The 19190-nt window shown below is 41.3% G+C and overlaps 1 protein-coding gene across 5 annotated transcripts in view; it reads left to right on the plus strand.

Annotated features, from left to right (window-relative positions):
- Positions 1-1448: 1448 nt before the first annotated feature.
- TSC1 (TSC complex subunit 1) overlaps positions 1449-19190 on the plus strand; it is a 29025-nt gene continuing 11283 nt past the window's right edge. Inside the window, exons 1-13 of one of the 5 annotated variants that reach the window (XM_040605262.1) lie at positions 1449-1577; positions 8752-8814; positions 10312-10487; positions 11330-11433; positions 12089-12241; positions 13933-14077; positions 15131-15285; positions 15603-15676; positions 17130-17308; positions 17799-17908; positions 18147-18270; positions 18645-18760; positions 19093-19165. In XM_040605262.1, the coding sequence (XP_040461196.1) occupies positions 10382-10487; positions 11330-11433; positions 12089-12241; positions 13933-14077; positions 15131-15285; positions 15603-15676; positions 17130-17308; positions 17799-17908; positions 18147-18270; positions 18645-18760; positions 19093-19165 (1339 nt within the window). In that variant the 5' untranslated portion in view covers positions 1449-1577; positions 8752-8814; positions 10312-10381. Of the gene's footprint in view, positions 1578-8751; positions 8815-9547; positions 9570-10311; positions 10488-11329; positions 11434-12088; positions 12242-13932; positions 14078-15130; positions 15286-15602; positions 15677-17129; positions 17309-17798; positions 17909-18146; positions 18271-18644; positions 18761-19092; positions 19166-19190 lie in introns of those variants that run through there. The other 4 variants (XM_040605261.1, XM_040605259.1, XM_040605260.1 and 1 more) reach the window with 4 other exon arrangements.

Consider the following 19190-nt stretch of genomic DNA (forward strand, 5'->3'; position numbering starts at 1 on the left):
ATTATGGCAATTAAGACACAGTAAAATAACACAACTAATTGCTTCCAGCTCTTTTCTGAAGCTCATCCTAATTTCCACTCTTTTTCTGTGGCAGATTAAATAAACATGTCTTCTACACAGCAGGAAAAAAAAACCATTGCTCAGTCCAGACTGTAATAAATATTAATTGTCATGCACAAGGCAGGAGGACTAGATTAAAAACATGCTGGCTTCAAGCAATTCTATCTCATCCAGAAGCAGGATGACCTACTGCAGGTGCAGTGGGAAGGATCCATCTCAGCCCTGCAGGGATGAAAGCTGCGGAACACCACAACTGATGCTGCAGAAGTTAAAAATCAGCCGATACTTCTCAGATGGCATTCTAATCTGCTTTTATTTCCTTACACCCAGTTTCTACCTTGCAAACTTAATGTCCACGATTCCTGCTGGCAACTGAGGAGAATTCATATGGATTGAGAAGTTTATCAGCAGCTTGCCAAGCACCTTCGGTGCATCCCCACAGAGCTGCCTCTCCTTGGAGAATGAGAAACACTGTGATCCTGCCAGTCCAGGGATTGAAATGTGGAGTTGCAAACCTGTTGGGTGCAGCGTACAAAACCGAAGGCTGGTAAGCCTTCCCTGAGGTAATTTCCATTCTTCTTTCCTACTCTACATTTTCCACAGGGCAAAACACTCTTTATCTGGAAGGAAGGATGGATTGTGCCGTACCATTGCATTATTTCAGAAAGAAAAAAATTATTCTTGTCCATGGTTTGGCTTAGGGGTCCAAAAAAAGGAAGAATGAGATGAGCTTTGCATATTCACCAGTTCGAAGGCAATCCAGGTTTGGGCACCTGCCCTGCAGTTTCTTTCTAGGACTTGTGATGCCCAGCCGCCCTGTCACCGTTACTGCACACACCCAGAGGCACTTTTAAGCCCTTTTTATTCCCTCTCACCACACCCGCGCACTAATAAACACTTTTAGGCATGGGCCTGGCCCCCGCCTCACGGTGCGGCCTGACAGCTGCCTCGGCCGGCCCAAGAGCGGGCACGGGCTCGGCAGCGACACAGGGCAACCGCTGGGCACCGGGGAGGGGTGGGGGCCCGGGCCGGCCGCTGGGGACGCCTAGGGAAGCCAGACGCTGCCCCCTGCCCGCCGCGGCTGCCCCGCTCCCCTCAGGCCGGGCCTTGTTTACCGGCCGCGCCCGGCCCCGCCCCGCCTGACGCGCCCGCCCGCTCGCAGCACCGCCCCCAGAATCACGCGACCTCCTCGGGCCGCATCGCTCCCCAGCCGGGATACCTCCGCCGCGGGAGAGAGGGCGGGCGCGGAGGGAGTCACCACCCCCCCCTCCCCCGCCCCCACGGCTCCCCGCCAGGGAGAAGGGTCCCTGAGGGGGAAGAGCCGAGTGGGGCGGTGAGGGGCGCGGCGCGGGTCGAGAAGGGAGCGAGGCGGAGAGGCGGGACTAGTTTGTGCGGCGGAGGGATCCGAGGGGAGACGTTTGCTAGTGAATGGGAGGGGGAGGCAGGGCCAAGATGGCGGCGCCCTGTGGGCTAGAGGAGCCCTGAGTGGTAAACAGCTGAGGGGAGGAGAAGGAGAGGTGAGTGCGCTGGGCCTCCTCCTTCCTCCCCCAGCGGGGCGAGAGCGGAGGCAGACGTGGGGGACGGAGAGAAGGCGGCCGAGAGAAGAGACGAGCGGGGAGGCAGGGAGAAAGGGCTCGGGGAGGAGGCGGCTGGAGAAAGGGAAGGGGCCGGGGGGATGGGAAGGCGAGGGTGAAGTCTGGCGGGGGGGGGGAGGGGGCGATGCTCCCCCCTCGTCCCCTTCCCCCCGCCGCCCCCTTTCCCTCCCCCCCGGCCACTCCCGCCCCCCGCGGCCGGGCTGCCCGGGGCTGGGCGCTGCCCCCCCGGTCCCCCGCCAGGGCCGCGCCGCTCCGGCTCTGCGCGCTCGGCCGAAGAAGCCTCCGCGCCTCCGTGTCAGCCGCCCCAACGGCCCCCGCCAGCCCTGCCCTGCCCCCCCCGCTCGCCGAGGGTCCCCTGGGCCGGGGCAAGCGCTACACAGTGGTACAGGTCTGTCCCCTCGCTGAGGGGGGCTTGGCGCCCGGCTGGTGGGAGGTGATGTGAAGTCAGGATGTTGTTGACTTGTACCAGAAAACATTTTGCTTCCTGTTGTCACAAAGAACTTGGAAGACGGCAGTTCTGAAGTTTGCACCCTTTGTTTGCTGTGGATGCGGGGTCGTTGTTTTATCAGTTTAGTCAGTGCTTCTTTCCTGTTTGTTTCGGTTTGTTATTTTTATTTGATGAGTCTTTTACAAGGCAGTGCGTGACAGAAAGAACATGCCTTAAAGGAGGATATGATTCAAACCCCGTAGAAATAACACAGAAACTGGGATCAGGTTTTGTGTGCACGACTGTTTCCAGAGCTGCTGTTTCCAGAGAACCTTCCAGTGGATGCTAATACAGAAGGCTTTCCTTCTTTGTCTGGTCTCATCCTGTAGTTCCCTGACATAAACTTCCGTGGCAAGTTGTTAGAAATCCATCGTAATTGAAGCACTACTGAAGTGATCCTATTAGGTGGAAAAATCCCTCTTCAGTTTACATGTATGAACAGCTACAAACTGAATCTTTGAAAAGTCAGGAAGTTTTAATAATTAGTGCAAGCATTGGGAATACATACTTCTGCCTGCAGTTCACTGTACTTTGCTAAGCAGCAGTCAGATACTGTGCTTATCAGAAACAGCTATGCCACGTTTAAGCTTAAAATAAAATAATGGTCTTAAAATCCTTTACTTAGTAAAACACTTTTTTGCCTTGTTTTTTTTTGTTCATTTATTCAGCTTTGTTTCTGGTTTGTTTTTTTTTAACAGCCTAGTCAACCCAGTAATAAATTGCCCTTATATGCAGTTGCACGGACTTACTCAGATAAAAATACAGTCAGAATATCTAATGTGTCATGAGATAAGCTTTAATTAAAATGATTTTATCTCTGGCTGTGTTTAATCCCCACTCCTTCACTCTTTGTTAATTGAGAATTTACTTTCATGGTAACTGATAAAAAATAGCATTATTAAAGGTTTCCCACATGAGATATACAGTCCAATTGCAGATGTTTTGGTGTTTAAACAAATATTTGACTTTAGTAACTATTTGTAGTTTAAAATGAATGCTGGCCCTATTTAGAGCTGGACTGCTGGGATGTTGACTTACACAGATTGGTGAAATTCTTACCACTGCCAGACACCTTGTTGTTAGCCCTGATATGGGCTGGTGATGTGATTTCCACTCAGTCTCGATATAAGAACTGAATAGCTTGTAACACACATGCATATGTGCACACACTCATATAAATATATACATGGGGCTATCTATCTTTCAAAAAAAATACCTTCCATAATAAGCAAATTGAATAATCAAAGCACTTTGTAATGGTGGAGGCAGGGGAAGGGTACCAGATTTTATGGCATGTTGCAGACAGTTGCATTTTTTTTGAAAGAATGTTACAACTTAGGATCTTGGTCTGGTATGTGTCTGCTATATTTTCGTGTAGTTTAATAAACATAATGAGGACAAGTAATAATATTTCCTTTGTTAGCGTAAGCATTTCTTTGGGTAGCACGTTAAAATACAGAGCTAACTTCTTGCAGTGGTGAACTGCTGTCACTTTCCTGGGTATTATTTTTTGGTTTTAATTTAAAAGTTACACGTCATTTGATACTGTTCTGTATAATGCCTACTTTAATTCTTGGAGTAGCTAAAATGCCTCAGCTGAGTACACTGGGTAGTTTGCAGTGGCTTCAAGATTACTGAATTGCAGCCTCACTCTGTTTAAAGGTTTCTCTTGGTGGCAAAAAAGCTGCTGTGGAGATTCAGGAGGCACATGCATTACTGCAAAATCCAGAGTGCTCTGTTTACCTGTTCATAGTTTTAACAAGATTCTTTAGTTGAACTTATTTTCCTTGTATATTGTTAATTAAATTGGCGTAGAAAAACAATGCTTGTTCTTATTTATTTATTTGCTATTAATACATGCATTTGTGTATAAGGAAATTAAATCATTCCCTTTCAGGCTGGTAACTGGCTTGTTAGCGTGGCTTCTGCCAAAGGGTTCAGTGTCAGCCCTACCATGTGTCGGCTCTTTTTGACATGCATTGCTTTTAAACAATTTTCCCTCTGACAGAAATTTGATGGGTAGCGATGAGCATAGTTTGTTAGTACAGCACAGTTTCAAAAGAATCTTTAAAAATGCTGAACGTGATTCTGTGTTTGGGGTTATTGGGTTTTTGTGATCTTCCTGTTGCTGCTTGGTTAAGCACCTGTAACAGAGTACAGGAGAATATATAATAATGAGTTAGAATTATCGAGTTTAGGAATGGGATCTTGTATCAGATCTTAAAATAACCAGGAAAACATGGACTACTAGAAGCCAGGCACTTAATTCTTTACAAATGACTACATAAATTAAATTAATTGTACTGCCAATTGTAATGATCAGTTTCAACTGAAGTTTAAAGTGTTGAGAGTTATTATTTCTGGCTGATGAAAAAGGGAATGATCAGCTGCTTACTTTTCTATTGCCACCAGTGATTTTTCTCCCTACTGTCACTTTTCATTCATTGCTTATGTCACTTCTATAATGGTAGCGTTAAGTTTGCCTGTGAAGAAAATATAAAATTTAGTATTGTTAGGAAGTATAAGACAGGCTTGGATCTTTTTTATATAGGATGGGAGGGAGTGAGGCTTATCCTTTCATGACCAACATTTAAAAGATTTGAGTGAGAAGGGCTGCTTTGTTGTCAATCTGAGTTTCTGAGTTTTTCTTTGAAACCAGTGATTGCTGTAAAATACTTGTGTCCTGATTCATGGCCTCTGCCAAAGCGGAACCTTACTTTACCTGGCAGTAGAAATCAGATGGAAAAGTCTAAGTCTTGAGGTCTAGCTTCCCTTCATTGCTGTCAGCAGTTGTCTTATGTGGTGCTGAGCCTCCTTTACTCTTGGCGGGGGGGGGGGGGGGGGAAGGGGAATACGTGCCCCAAATTTAACTTATGATTAATGAAGAGGGATGAAATGCTGATGTTGATCCCCATCGCCCCAGAATAAGTGCTTCTGGTGTCTGAATTTCTACGTTACAGCAAATGTGAAGGACATTCTGGGAGGAGTGTGCGTTTTGTGTTGAGTGTGTCCCCCTCCTCCCCACCCCTCAGAGCCGCATAACTGGCACTACCAGCTGCTTTTTCATTTGGCTCGAGATAAAAATACACTGAACAGAAGAACATCTTCTCTTGACAGAAATACTTACAGAAGTCATAATCTTTGGAAATACTCTGCTATCTCTTTCTCTATTTAGCCTTTTCCAATGAATATTTTTACAGTCTTTTCCTTTGTGTTTGTGGCTTAACTGTATTGTGTTGTGGTTAAATTAGCTACTGAAAAAAAAATTTAAACCAAATTGGGTTTTGGCTTGTTGGCTGCTTCTTTTTCTCCTGTAAGCTGGCTCCAAAGTTGTATTGGTAGTTAAAATTAATACTTTCTACTAAAATTTGTCTTTATGAAAGCTCTTGAATATAAGACTAAGTTTGCTGTTGGTGTTGTATCTTCCAGTAAGATAAAACTGTTGCATTTAAAAAAGTATTTGAAAAGGTATTTTTTTTCCACTCTTTACTATCTAGTGCCTTGGATCTTTTATATAAAACTGATTTTAACAGTTAGTGAAGAATCGGTGACTCAAACCATATGGAAAAGTTACAGACATTGTTGTAATCTTGTCAGTTCCAAGCGTGGCTGCAAGGATGTGAAAATTCTCCGAACAGGAGAAGGATTGCAATAGCTAGGGATGGAAGCATTAAAGAGACTCCTCTTGTATACTATGTATTTGAGAAGAAAGGTGTGATTGTTATATGATACTGTAAAGATTTAAGGGTGAGCCTGTTCACTACAGATGTATCAATCCCAGATACAAAATGCTGTGGCATTCAATGGATGATCTCACTGGTTTACAAGGTCATGGACCTGGCTTGTCCTGAGGTCTGTATTTACAAGTTTTGAAAATCACATCACAAATTACTGGTGGGACTGGTCATAAATCACACTGACACAGTGAGCCCTGGGAACTGTGCTTCACCTACCAGAACAGTGTTTTCTGATTAAAGTTAAAAGCCTGTTGCCTGTAAACTAGTTATTCAGCTGTCTTTGCTTGAAAAAAGTGTGATGTGATTTAAGACTATTGCTGGAATTTCCTGGTTTGTTTGTTTGTGTTGGGCATTGCAGACCCAACATGATTAGAGGATCTCCATCTTAGTCTTACTGAAGATTTCAAATCCATTCCTCACAAATTACTTTATATTCCTGCATTGAGAAAGCTGTTATTTGTTGTTTTTGTGTTTTTTTTTTTTTTAATTGTGACCATTTTGTATAGCAGGGTGACGACATTATACTAGTATATGTAACTTCAGCAGATAAATTTTCCATCTAGTGAAATACCTGTGTGTAATATTGTCCCATTTGTAGATGTGGTTTGAAATACTTTTATTAATATTTTGAACATGGGCTTTTGGAGTGGAGTTTGCTCCACTTTATGTAAAGTACTTCAGCGCGTGATCGACAAGTTTATTTAAAATATGCCAGATTTATTGGCAGAAGGTCACTTGAGCCATCTATTTTAGTTTAGGGAGCTTGGGAAGTTGTTAGTTACCTGTGTGTATAGCTATCGGCAACTAAGCTTGTGTTATCAACCTTGCTTTTATCTGATTGTAGTGTTTGTGTGTGTCATCAGGCCAGTAGCGTAAAGTTTGAAATCTTCTTACCTACTCAACGTATAACTGGTGTTTTTCCCATCTGCCTGCAAGTGTATTGTTGAACCTGACTTCCTGAACCTATGTAGGGTGTCTGCAAAAGCATGTTTCTTGATTTCACAATGCTATAGAGTTTCCTCAGGCAATATCAGAATTAGTGAAACCTGCTGTTGAGGTTTTTACTAGTGTGATGAAGATCTGATCCAAGTTTAATAGTATTACTGTTATTAGTAAGAAAATAAGAAATAAAAGCATTATTTTCATTATGGTGGGGGGTGAGATATCAAAGAAAAGGGAGTTGACAAGGTCTTCATGGGCTAAAAAAGCAGAGACACTAGGATTTATGCTCCTTTAAATCTCAAAACAGGTTTTGCTTGCAGCTGGTTTGGGGGTGTGGTCACACATCTCTTGTTAACTAGACTTTAAACAACTAATTCATGTTGCTTAGGAAGCTGGTGAATCTATTGCTTAACCATGACTGAGACTGTATCCTGGTAGAAATTGAGACACCTATGTTAGCAAGCCCTTTACAGTCTCAAAGATGGTGTTCTCGGAAATAAAGGAATAGGTTACTTGCAGTAAACTTATTTCCCCATATATAGTTCTGCATGCATTCAGGGTATCTCAGTATAACTGTAATTTAGTAAATTAAATACTGCAGTGAGTACTAGAAACTGAAAAAGCAGTTGACTCCTGAAAATCAGTAACAAAGTGGAAGGTTGACTCCTTAGATTGTTGCATGGGTGAGTGAGTGGCTTTAAACTTTTTGAAAGGATGGTGTCACTCTTTGAACATGGCTTCTAAACAGCAAGCTCTTTGAGAAAGAAGCTGAAGCTTGAGTCTGCACCATGTATAGATAAAAAAAACCAACAACACAAACAACACCCCTCTCCCCCCCAAAAAAAAACAACCCCCAAAACCAAACCCCAGAACCCCAAGCCACAACAAATCCCAGCTCTGATCTTTTTGGAAAGCCGAGATCCATTCTGTTCTTGATAAAAAGTGAATCTTTTCCTCCACCTCAAGTTTCTGTTTTATTATCTTTAGTTCAAAGTCTTGCTTGCACTACCGGCCACTTTTCAGTCTGCAGTTTTTAAGGTCTTGCCAGCATGGGGCTTGAAAAGAAAATAGCATTTAAATCTGAAACACTTCAATGAGCAGACTCTGCTAGCTGCTTGTAGATGCACTGAAATTTTATTTGTCCTGTTCAGCCATGCAGCTATGATCATTGAAAACTGAGGGTAGGGGGTTTTATGTTCCAGAATGGTGATCACTGGAACACCTAAAGTTTGTTGCTAGTGAAATGCCTGTTATGAGTGTGGTGCCATATTATCACCTTTGAATTTGCAGTCAGTGCCAGATTAAGTAAGCTGACGTCTTGTGGCCCTAATAAAAATGACCTTGGGCAGTTCTGCAACTACAGAGTGGTATGTTGCAAATGACAAAGTTTACGGGTAGACAGGTTAACTCCTTCTGTCCAGTAATGTTGTTAAACATAAGCTTTCAAGAAAGTAATATGTATATAAGTAATTACAGCATTATCATTTAAAATAGGGCACTGATATATGGCCCTTGGCTAATTAATGTCTAACAATGTTCTGACTAGAATCTAAAGACTTAAACAATTACAGTAATTATTCTAGGTTCAGAATTTGGTAGGGTAAGAGAGGACTTGTTTGTATGTAAGATTTTACCTACGATAAATAAAACTCTTTAGCAGCTTTTGAAGATTCACAGTACAAAACTACAGTCTTGAGAAAGCCGTTTAGTTTGAGGCAATTGCAAAAGTTAACCTGCTGACAATTCTGAAAAAGGCAACTGTGCAACACTTTTTTTTTTCAAACTAAGGGCTGACTTTCCTCACACAGCAGGTACATACATAGCTCTGCTATTAGTAAAGAACTTAACTGCTGTTCTGAATATACAAGGTTTGATAAGGAAGAAATAAATTGTGCCTTTTGTTAACCTCTTCATGCTTTTTCTTTATTAGTGATCATGAAAGGTGTGTGGCTGACGGCATTGCAGACAGCGGCTCAGCTCATCCACAGAACAGGTGCTGTATACACAACAGCAGTAAAGAAAAATCTTGTGTGTAAACTTGGTATGTGTTGGTCTTGCCTTCCATGGAGGAAGTGAAAAATGTGTGCTAGCTGGAAGTAGGAGGAAAGATGAAACCCTTGCTAATAAAATCTGGTGTGATGTGAAGCCAGATTATTTCTGCCAGTGGGAATGTACAGCCTAGGATTCTTATGGATTAAGAAAAAATTGAATCATGTTGCAGTAGATAGATAGATGTGACACCTGAATCCCTCTGTTGCAGATACATCAGAGAAAGCCATTTTAAAAGCCTGAAATGGCTTAGGTTTACTCCTGCTTGGTACTGTGAAGCTGACCAATCATGTTATCTGCACACTGTTGCATTTAATCACAGAATCACGTAGGTTTGAAAAGATCTTTGAGATCATCACGTCCACTGTTAACCCAGGACTGCCAAGCCCACCATTAAACCATAAGCGCCACATCTGTGTGTTCTTTAAATACCTCCAGGGATGGTGATTCCACCACCTCCCTGGGCAGCTTGTTCGGGTGCCTGACCACCCTTTCGGTGAAGATACTTTTACTAATGTCCAATCTAAATCTCCCTTGGGGCAACTTGAGGCTGTTTGCTCTTTTCCTGTTGCTTGTTACTTGGGAGAAGAGACTGACCCCACCTGTCTACAACCTCCTTTCAGGTAGTTGTAGAGAGCAGTAAGGTTCCCCCTGAGTCTCCTCCAGACTGAACAGCCCCGGTTCCCACAGCTGCTCCTCGTAAAACTTGTTCTAATCTATATGAGTTTTAATATCTATAAACAGTTTTTGCACTGCAGAGTTTTTAATATGTTATTCGTGAATAATATATGTGCAATCAAGGTATGTTGTGCTTCTCAGCCTGTGGTTTAGTACGTGCAGGGTGGCTGAGGAACAGCAGCTGTAGTAACCCAAACTGAGTTTCCTGACAGCTGCAACTTGGCCACGTTGCAAGTATTAAAGCACAAATCTATTAGTATGCAATAATGAAAAGCTGAAGGCAGTGAATTTCTAATCTAGCCAGAGTGGTGAAGAAGGATGTTGAGATGTTTTCTTCAGAGTGTAGACCGCTGTGTAAAGGGTTTGAAAGGTTGGTTGAGGTGTTGCTGTAGGAAAGCGAGAATGGAGTGATTCCAGGGAGTTATTTGCATTTTATTCAGAAGTTTAGTCTTTTTGACTGGCCTGGAGAGCAAATTAAAAAAATATGGTAATAGAATGCTCTGATAGTCTATACATGCTAGCCAAGTTCTTCTGCAAAACAGATTAATGTCCCTCTTAAAAAGAGGAAGAAAACTCTGTTTGTGACTCATTGGCTTCTTTGGAAACTTTTCTCTTACAGCTTTTATTACAGGTATGTAAACTCTAGCAAACATTTCATTGTTAAGTGGGCAATACTGCAGAAAAGAAGTAGGGAAGTAATGAGAGATTTAAGATTGAAAGGGAAAAAGGAAAGTTCATTCATCTGCTCTCTCTTCTCTCCTAGTCTGGTAGAGAGGCACCAATGAGGAAGTTCCTGAAATTTTAACCTCCACATTCATGTCAGTACATGCATCATGGCCCAGCAAGGAAATGTTGGTGAGCTCCTCTCAATGCTGGATTCTCCAATTCTGGGTGTCCTGGAAGATATAACAGCTGCGTTCAAGGATAATCTCATTTGTGGTATGTAGTCCTTTACGTAATTTGAGGAATTGCTTTCACACCAATAAAGGTAGAATAATGGGGGGGGGGGGGGGTTTCTATCAAACACAGTCTTCGCAAATGCAACTTGAAAGAAACTCTTCATACTTGAGCTTGAAATTGCTTTAAGGATTGAAGCTTCTCTTCAGTCCATTTTGCTTAATGGCCTGCCTCTTGGAAGATCTGTTATGTAATTGTTAAAATGCCATTATAAAATGGCTAGCTTTTCCTGGGGCGTAGCCTCAAGTTAGGAGGTGATAGAACTTTCTTTTTCAAATGTATCTAGAAAGAATTAGGTGTTATCCACATTATGGGAAGTAGTGGGATTTTGTTAATTTTAAAAATAAGCAACAAAAAAACCCCAAACAAAACAACAGACTCGGACTTTCTTGAAAAAATGGTTGCTGCTATTAAGGCATCCCTTATCTTGATAGAGCCTTTTCAGAGCGTGAGAGCACTCTTCCATGAGCTTGGTCGTCTTTATCTGCTGAAGGGAGAGAATGTAAAGTTACTCCTGAAGTCTTTTCCTGTACTGGGTAAAACACTGTTGCAGTTCAGGTACTTCTAGGTTTTTAAGGTTAGACTGTAATCGTTAGTTATTAAAAAAACTCGTTCCCTTCACTGAGCGGAATGCAATTGCTTGAATGGTTGGAAATTAGAAAATGTAGTTGAGAGGTCTCATTTTCCCAGAGGTCTGGTAAACACGAAGTGCTGGTTTATGTTATTAATTGTGTAACAAGTTGCGCAATGTCCCTGTAACAAATGCTTCACTTTTAGTGTATTGAGAATGTGTGCTTTTTTTCTTGCTGTAAACAAACTGATAGACCGTGGACCTATGCTTGTGAACAACCTGGTGGACTATTACTTGGAAACCAATTCTCAGCAGGCACTGCATATACTGTCCACGTTGCAAGAGCCTCATGACAAGGTAAAAAATTCTTGTTATTTAGCATAGCAGATTTTAGCCTGGTATTGAAGCAGCCTTTAAATAGCATCTCTTAGAATTCTTGTTTTTCCATTCTGGTATAGAATTACCTTGTTGTAGAGATGTAGTATCTCTATAGTAAATGCTAGTTAAATTTTAAAAAAAGCCTTCAAAGGTCTCAGTTTCCTGGGTTGCTTAAACTGACCCAATTAAGCAAAGAATCTCTACAAATGAAAGTTTTCTGAGGACTGATGTAGTCTCTTTGCAGTGCTGCTGCCACTTGTTCAGTGTTGGATGTGTTAGCCTAAAAAAAATTGGGTATTTTGAGAGCAAGTAAGGATTTTTAGATAGATTGAGAGAATGGCACTACAAATTGTTTTACTTCTGCTGATCAGGATTTTTTAATTATTTATTTATGATAAATGTTTTGAAATGCACTGACTGATTCTGGACTGAATGGTTTGCATTTGGCTACCAGCAGACTTAAATTTATTGCTGGGTTTTATTTGCTTTTGGATCCTGTATATTTGTAAAATGCCCATAGTTTCCATAGTCGGCTGTGGCAAACTGCTGAATATAGATTGGTGAAAAAGAGCATCTACCAGTTAAATGTAAATACCTTTTCATTTTTACCACTCTTTGCAAAATCCTCTATCAGCATCTACTGGACAAAATTAATGAATATATGGGCAAAGCTGCTACCCGTTTACCCACTCTCTCTCTGCTGGGACATGTGATAAGACGACAACCATCTTGGAAACATAAGCTTTCTCAAGCACCTCTCCTCCTTTCATTACTTAAATGTCTCAAGGTAAGAACTGTCAGTATTGTCCATCAAACACTTGTACACCTGCTGTAAACATATGTACTTGTTATACAAGACATTTGTTTTCTGTTTTGATGTCGTTTAGTTAAGCTGTGAGAAAAATAAATTGTTGATTAGGACACTAAGCCACAGTGCAATTACATCAGCTAAATATTCTGTGCTGATCTGTTATTACCGACAATCTTGTTTGTAAAAGCCACTGTCACTGTATAACTTGGAGTTAGGAAAGTTTACTAAAACATTTAGAAAAGTAAGTTAAAGACCATCAGTGAAGTTGATGGATACCTTGAATGTGAATTAATGAGAAATACAGTAACTTCACATTAGCATATTCCGAAATTTGTGCATGTCAGCTGGTATACTGCCCTTGCAGTGTAGATGGGCCATGCAACAGACTATTCCATGGTGAAATTACCTTGGAATTTGCAGGCTTTCCCTTCCTGGCTACAGACCTGCTGGATTACAAGGAAGTAGCTGCTTCTCCATGCTTTTTTTTCTCCCCATCTGCAAATTTATCAGTTATAATACTGTACAGTATTGTAACAGTGAATAAAGAATGGAAAGTGTTTTGAGACCTAGAATGCGTTGTCAGTAATATTGATTAATACGATAGTGAAGAATTTATATTAGCCATATAAGTGACAATAAAATGTAGTCATGTACCAGTGCTCTTCAAAACAAAAACACAACAAATTTTTAACTGCCGAAGAAGCTACAAGTGCTGTTAGTGGAACTCCTGATGGGCCTGATGAGTTCTGTTACCCTTTTCAGTGTGAGTCTTACCTGATTGTGAGAGGAGTGAAGTGTGTCAGAAAGCTGGCAGGAGCAGAACAGAGATGTGGAAGTGCTGGGGGTGTGTACAGAGGGATAGTGATGGATGTGAAATGTGCTGTGAAGGGGTTATGTCTGACTGAGGGAGAACAGAGGCTGTAGATTACACAGATGAAGAAAAAATCGTAACACTGAATATGTCTGACCAGCCCAAGTGGCTTTTGGGAGGTACCAAGACCAGCTCAGTGCATCTGGCCACAGGCTTACCTGTGCTGTTTGCACCCCTGTCCTGACAAAGCAGAGGAAATACCAAGAAAAATGTGCATTAAGCTGGGGAAGCAAGCAGGGAGCCCACCGGGAGAGTTTAAATATTTTCTGTGTCCTGTCCTAAAATCTGATTCTCTGTTACTGGTGTCATCTAACTAAAAATTTTTACCGCCACCTCCCTTTCTCTCGGTATGGGTTCTAGTTATTGTTTGAATTACCACTTTATGAGATACTTAGCAGCCGGAGTCATCAACCAGGTTTGATAGAAAAGCTTTTGACCCTTGCGTTGGTAACTGGCCAACATCCTTGAATACCCTGAATCAGATTTGCAGTTTCTCAGGCTCTGAATGCTGTGTGTTCTTAGCTCTGGGAAGGAGGGAAGGCAGTGTGTAAGATACTTCACATACCAGTAATATTTTTTTTTCTACTCAATTATGGAACTGTGGTCATGTTCACTTGTTAACTTAAGTCAAGTCTTTATACAGGAAAGCAGCAGCAGAATAGGAGTAAGAATCCCAAATCTTTTCTTCTTAGGGTTGTTATGCATGAAAGAGAAAATAGTCTTGGTTCATTAAAATATTGTAGGTTTAAGTTCAACACTTTTAATTGACTAATGCAGGATTTTTCCCTTCTTGCAGACTGACACAGATGTAGTAGTACTCACCACAGGTGTCCTAGTGCTGATAACCATGTTGCCAATGATTCCTCAGTCTGGCAAACAGTACCTTCATGATTTCTTTGGTATCTTTGGGCGTCTCTCAGCCTGGTGCTTGCAGAATCCAGGTGAGATTTCAACTTTGTTGCATGCAGTTATGGTTTAGTAGTATCCTTGTGACTCTTGCACAGTTGGTGAGTGCATTCTTTTGTGAGACTCTTAATGGTCTGAGATTATTTAAATGCAGAAAATGAAGTATTAGGGCCCACAAACTGGTCTGTTTTTTATAGTTAGCATCAGGGAGTGCTTCTTTGCTCAAAATTTCTAAGTGTCTTAGATTGTTCCATGTGGTGCTGCTACTACATGATGTTTCACTGGACCAAAGTGCTACCCTGATGACAGTGAAAAGCAGAGACTGATCTTAATGGAATAGAGAAGATAAAATGCTAATATTTGAGGCAGATGTTTGGGAATTTGAGATAGCTAGGTATGGATGGGGAGGGGGAAGAAACATGTGAGGTTTTCTTTTAATATGCAACCATCAGTACTCATGAAAGTCTTGGTAGAACTAGGCTTCTCAGTTGTAGCATTGGTTCTGATGAATTGGTTTTGCTGAATTTGTTGTAAAGTGTCTGATATGTAACACAAGTGTTATAAATGTGTCTCATGGCTGTATGAACAAATGCTGTGTTAAGCATATAGAAGTGCTATTCAGAGAGCCATTTTGCATGGCAAGTAGGATTGGAACTTGTAAGATGGCTAGTAAGGTTCAAATCTGTCGTGTTTGCTTTTTGTAGGTACAAGCTTTTAGTTTTTACCTTTGAAGTGAAGTAATCCTTAGTTTTTATTTTTAATCAGGCAGGCAGTCTTGCAAACTCTGGCTCACTATCTAGAGGGGTTTCAGGTTTTAACTTGAATAATAAAAAAAATGCTGTGCTTTGAGAACGACAGGATACTGGTTGGAGTTAATGGTCCGTGTCTTAATTTTTGGTTTTGCTGTGAGCTGATGAGTAAGTATTGCTTATACTCTCAGAAGACTTCACAGTTTCGCTAGGGACTATTCATATCTCAGAAGACTTGTTCCAGTTAACATTTTAAATTTAAAAGTACTTTGCTTGCATCCTTAGAAGTTTTATTCTTTTCTCCAATGTAATGAAAAAGATTCTAACTACTTTTTCCAGGTCACGTGGCAGAGATTTATCTTGTCCATCTTCATGCCAGCGTTTATGCTCTCTTTCATCGTCTTTATGGAATGTATCCTTGCAATTTTGTCTCCTTTCTGCGTTCTCACTACAGTATGAAGGAAAACTTGGAGACCTTTGAAGAGGTAGTCAAGGTAAAATGTGTATATTACCTGAGACAAGGAATTCATAGCTGTATAAAGGCAGGTATTTGGCAGTTTAATACACTACATTGATTTAACTGAGGGCTGCTCCGCAAAGCAGAATAAAAACTGGCTATTGGAGGACTGAAATCTCAGGTGGGAGCAAGGTCATCTCTTGAAGCTGTGATGATGTGTGTTAGCTTTATCTGTTAAATGTAACATTCTGAACTGTAGGGATCAGTAGCTTGCTCATCACCTTTGTGTAGTTTAGTGCAATGAAAAGATGCTGTACCGATAATACATACTTCTTCTTGCTCTTGCTCATCCAGCCAATGATGGAACATGTGCGAATTCATCCAGAATTAGTGACTGGATCTAAGGACCATGAACTGGACCCACGAAGGTATATATGTTCACTCTGCTATTAGGAAAGGCTAGAAATGAGCAGCTTTTAGCTGGGTTATTTCAGAAGGCTTACAGCAAAACCTTGTCTGTCAGCAGCAGTGTGTGCCAGTGGTGTTTTGCCACCCATATTCATAGGTGCACCAGGTAAACGTGTAGCATTTCTTCATCCAAGCTTACAGCTGGATGAATAAGCAAAAACTGTTGTGGAAGGCCATTAATGATGTTGGGGTTCTGAATTAATTTTGTGTCTGGGATAGAATCTGTCTTCTACTTAACAGTTGACTTTGTCTTAATTTGACTTAACAATCAAACATCCTCATAAAATTCTATAAGAATTTGGTTATAATGAATAAAGGGAAACTACCACTGACCTGCTTCATTGGCTTAAGGTTTGGGTCGTTTTTTTTTTTTTTGGTTTGTTGAAGTACTTGGTGGGATTTAAGTGTTTAAAATGGCTTCAGTGTGTCTTGTTTTGGTACCTAGATATTGGTTCAGTTAACAGATCAATTCTTTTAACAGGTATGTCTTAACATTATCAGCTGTATTAGTTTTCTTTAGAAATAGGCTCATTTGCCTGCAGCAGCACCACTTGCTGCTTTTCTCTTGTCTCCACAGGCCCAGCCACTGAAGAGGAGCAATTGACTCTTGTTGCTGCACAGTAGTGCTCTTGCCCTGCTTTTCAGAGCCACTAGGAAAACACTACTAAATGGGAACCCATTGAATATCACAATGCCCAATTTTGCAGGCTTCTCCCAGACAGGGGGGAGGGTGGCGCTACTAAGGAGTACAATTGGCACAAAACTACCAGTTGAAGCCTTCTGGTTTGGTATCTTGCACATAATAGCTTACATTCAAAAGCAATTTGGCCTTTAATAGATAGCCTTGTGTGCTTTCTCTTCTTTACAGTGAACTGCTATCCCCTGAAATATTGGGCAGATCTAATCTGGCTGCTTAATTTAGGGAGAGAAAAAAGTTTTCAGAACGAAGGAGGCAGTAATAATAAAAAGCATTCCCAAAACTTGGGAGGAAAAACACAGACCTGAAACTGGCATTGCAGATGGTGTTTGCTTAAATAATGTAAGATTCCCTCACTGCTGGCATGTCTAAATTTTGACTACCAACATCTGAGTCTAGTTGAGCTGATTTCTACAGCTGCTGAAGCTCAGGATCCACCAACTCTTCGTATGCTGTTCCTCCTTTCCAGAGCGCTCCATGGCAGACCTTTATGGATCTCTGTGTCAAAGCTGTTTGTCTCCTCTTTGAGACCCCCTCTTACAAGTCATCTGGTTGCAATTTCTGTATGGTGCCTTGTTCCAGTTTTGGCTGGGAGCATGCAAAGCTGTCTGGAACAAATGAGCCACCCTACAAGCCAATTCCTCATGTCTCCAGGAACTCTTGTTTGTAACAATAATTGACTAACTTACTCTTTTGGATCCAAAAACTGTCTGCAGGTGGAAAAGACTAGAAACTCACGATGTTGTGATAGAATGTGCCAAAATCTCCCTGGACCCTGCAGAAGCCTCGTATGAAGATGGTTATTACTCTGTGTCTCGGAAACTCTGCACAAGCTTAAAACATCATCAAACTGACCCCAGTGCCAGCTATTACGTTGACACACAGAGCAGCTATGGTAAGACCTGCCTGACACCTAATGAATACCCAATTCCTGGAGGAAAACTCGCCTTATAGCAAAAAGACATCTTACTAATTTATTCCACTTAAAGTCTGATTCTTAGGGCACCATAAAATAGACTGTCATTTAAAAAAAAAAAAAAAAAGAAGGAAATATATACATACATGCTCTGGTCGTGCAGACATACAGTATGTTTGCAAAGTTGCCTTTCTGCTGTTTCCTCCTCCCCTGTCCCCCCTGCCCCAAAACAACAAACCAACCAAAAAAAGAGCTGTAGTATCTAATATATTCAGTAGATATTTTTTGAGGCTGGAAGAAAAGTCTCTTGTTTGCTAACTACAAATGTGTGTGTTGAATGGAATCAAAATGTTTTGGTTAAAAGCCTCTAGTACTAGCCAGAAGTACATTGATTTGTCTTTAATGTGCTGGATACTTTTAATTTTTTTTATCTTTTTTTTTTTTTAAAAAAAAAACCAAACACTTTCAGGGACTTCTACCCCATATTCCACTCCTCGGCTAACACTATCACAAATGCCAGGGCAGCTACCTCAGATTCTGAGCCCACAGTCAATACGGCAGTCAACTGAGCCACAGCAGGTAAAGGAGAAGATGCAGCACAGCATGTTTTTAATGCTTTGCACTTTGTTTGTCGTTCCTCGTGACAGTCTTAAAAAAACTTGTTTCTGAGAAGTACTGTGAATTCTTTAGAACTTAGTGTATATTTCAGATTTAATCCCCATCTGATTTCCTATGTCAGAACCTGGATACAGGTGCTTCACGTGTTCCTTTTCTGAGCTTCACTGATTTGTGTTTATTGTGTATTGCTTTTACACAGGTTACCATCTGGAGTCCTTCTGCAGTTTGTGGTATGACCACTCCACCAACCTCCCCTGGAGTTGTCTCATCGGAATCATCCCAGTCTGCATCACAACCTTACAGCAAAGCTTTTGGCACATCTGGTGCGTGCTGAATTTTGGAATTAGGCCTTCAAGGTTTATTATAATAGAAATGTTGGCTGTAAATTTTGCTGTCAGCTTGAACAGGAATGCCACAATTTGATAGCCTTAAGTCATTACTTCCATGAACTGAGTACCTGGTCATCTAGAGCAGTGCTAATGCAAACACTGAGACAGGAAATAAGTTACAGTGAATTAAGAGCCAAAGTCTGAAGCAAGCCTTTTGGAAACTGCACTTTTATCTTGATAAATAGTTGAAAGAGATTAAGTAGTAAATGGTTGAGATAGTGTTTGAATGTACAGTTCTTCACATACAATATTTGACTGAAAGGAGGCAGTGGGAGCCTGCTGAGATAACTTTTGCTCCTCTATTTCAGCAGGGGGAAAAGGAACACCTTTGGGAACGCCAGCCACATCTCCTCCTCCATCCTGCACTTCAGATGACTTTGTGCATGTTTCACTCCCTTCAGCTGCTGCCACACCTTCTAAAAAGGTATAATAACATTCTTTTGCCAAACAGATCTGATTATTTTTTTTTCATTGGCTTGCCATACAGGCAGGAACCATAACAGAGAAAGAAAAATCAGAGTAACTGATTTACAAAACACGTTGCAATTCATTGCAAAACCTAATTTTCTTCTCAGTTTAGACAACTATTGCCTTTTCCACGGTGCACGGTTTTAAGACTTCTTATATTGGCTTGCTATTTAAGCCATGTATTTGAAGGAATTTCCTTTCTATGGAACTGACCAAGGGGTTTGTTTCCAACAGATGTCTGATGCAGAGAATCTATGTTGAGTTATGGTTTTTGGCTTTTTTTTTCAGGAGGACAAACCAGATACTGGGAGGCCTTTACTGTACCGACAGCAAAATGTCATAAACAGTGATAAATCATTGGGTAAACTCAGTTTTCCTCTCCTCAT

This window comes from Falco naumanni, chromosome 9, assembly GCF_017639655.2.
Source record: "Falco naumanni isolate bFalNau1 chromosome 9, bFalNau1.pat, whole genome shotgun sequence".
Taxonomy (NCBI): Eukaryota; Metazoa; Chordata; class Aves; order Falconiformes; family Falconidae; genus Falco; species Falco naumanni.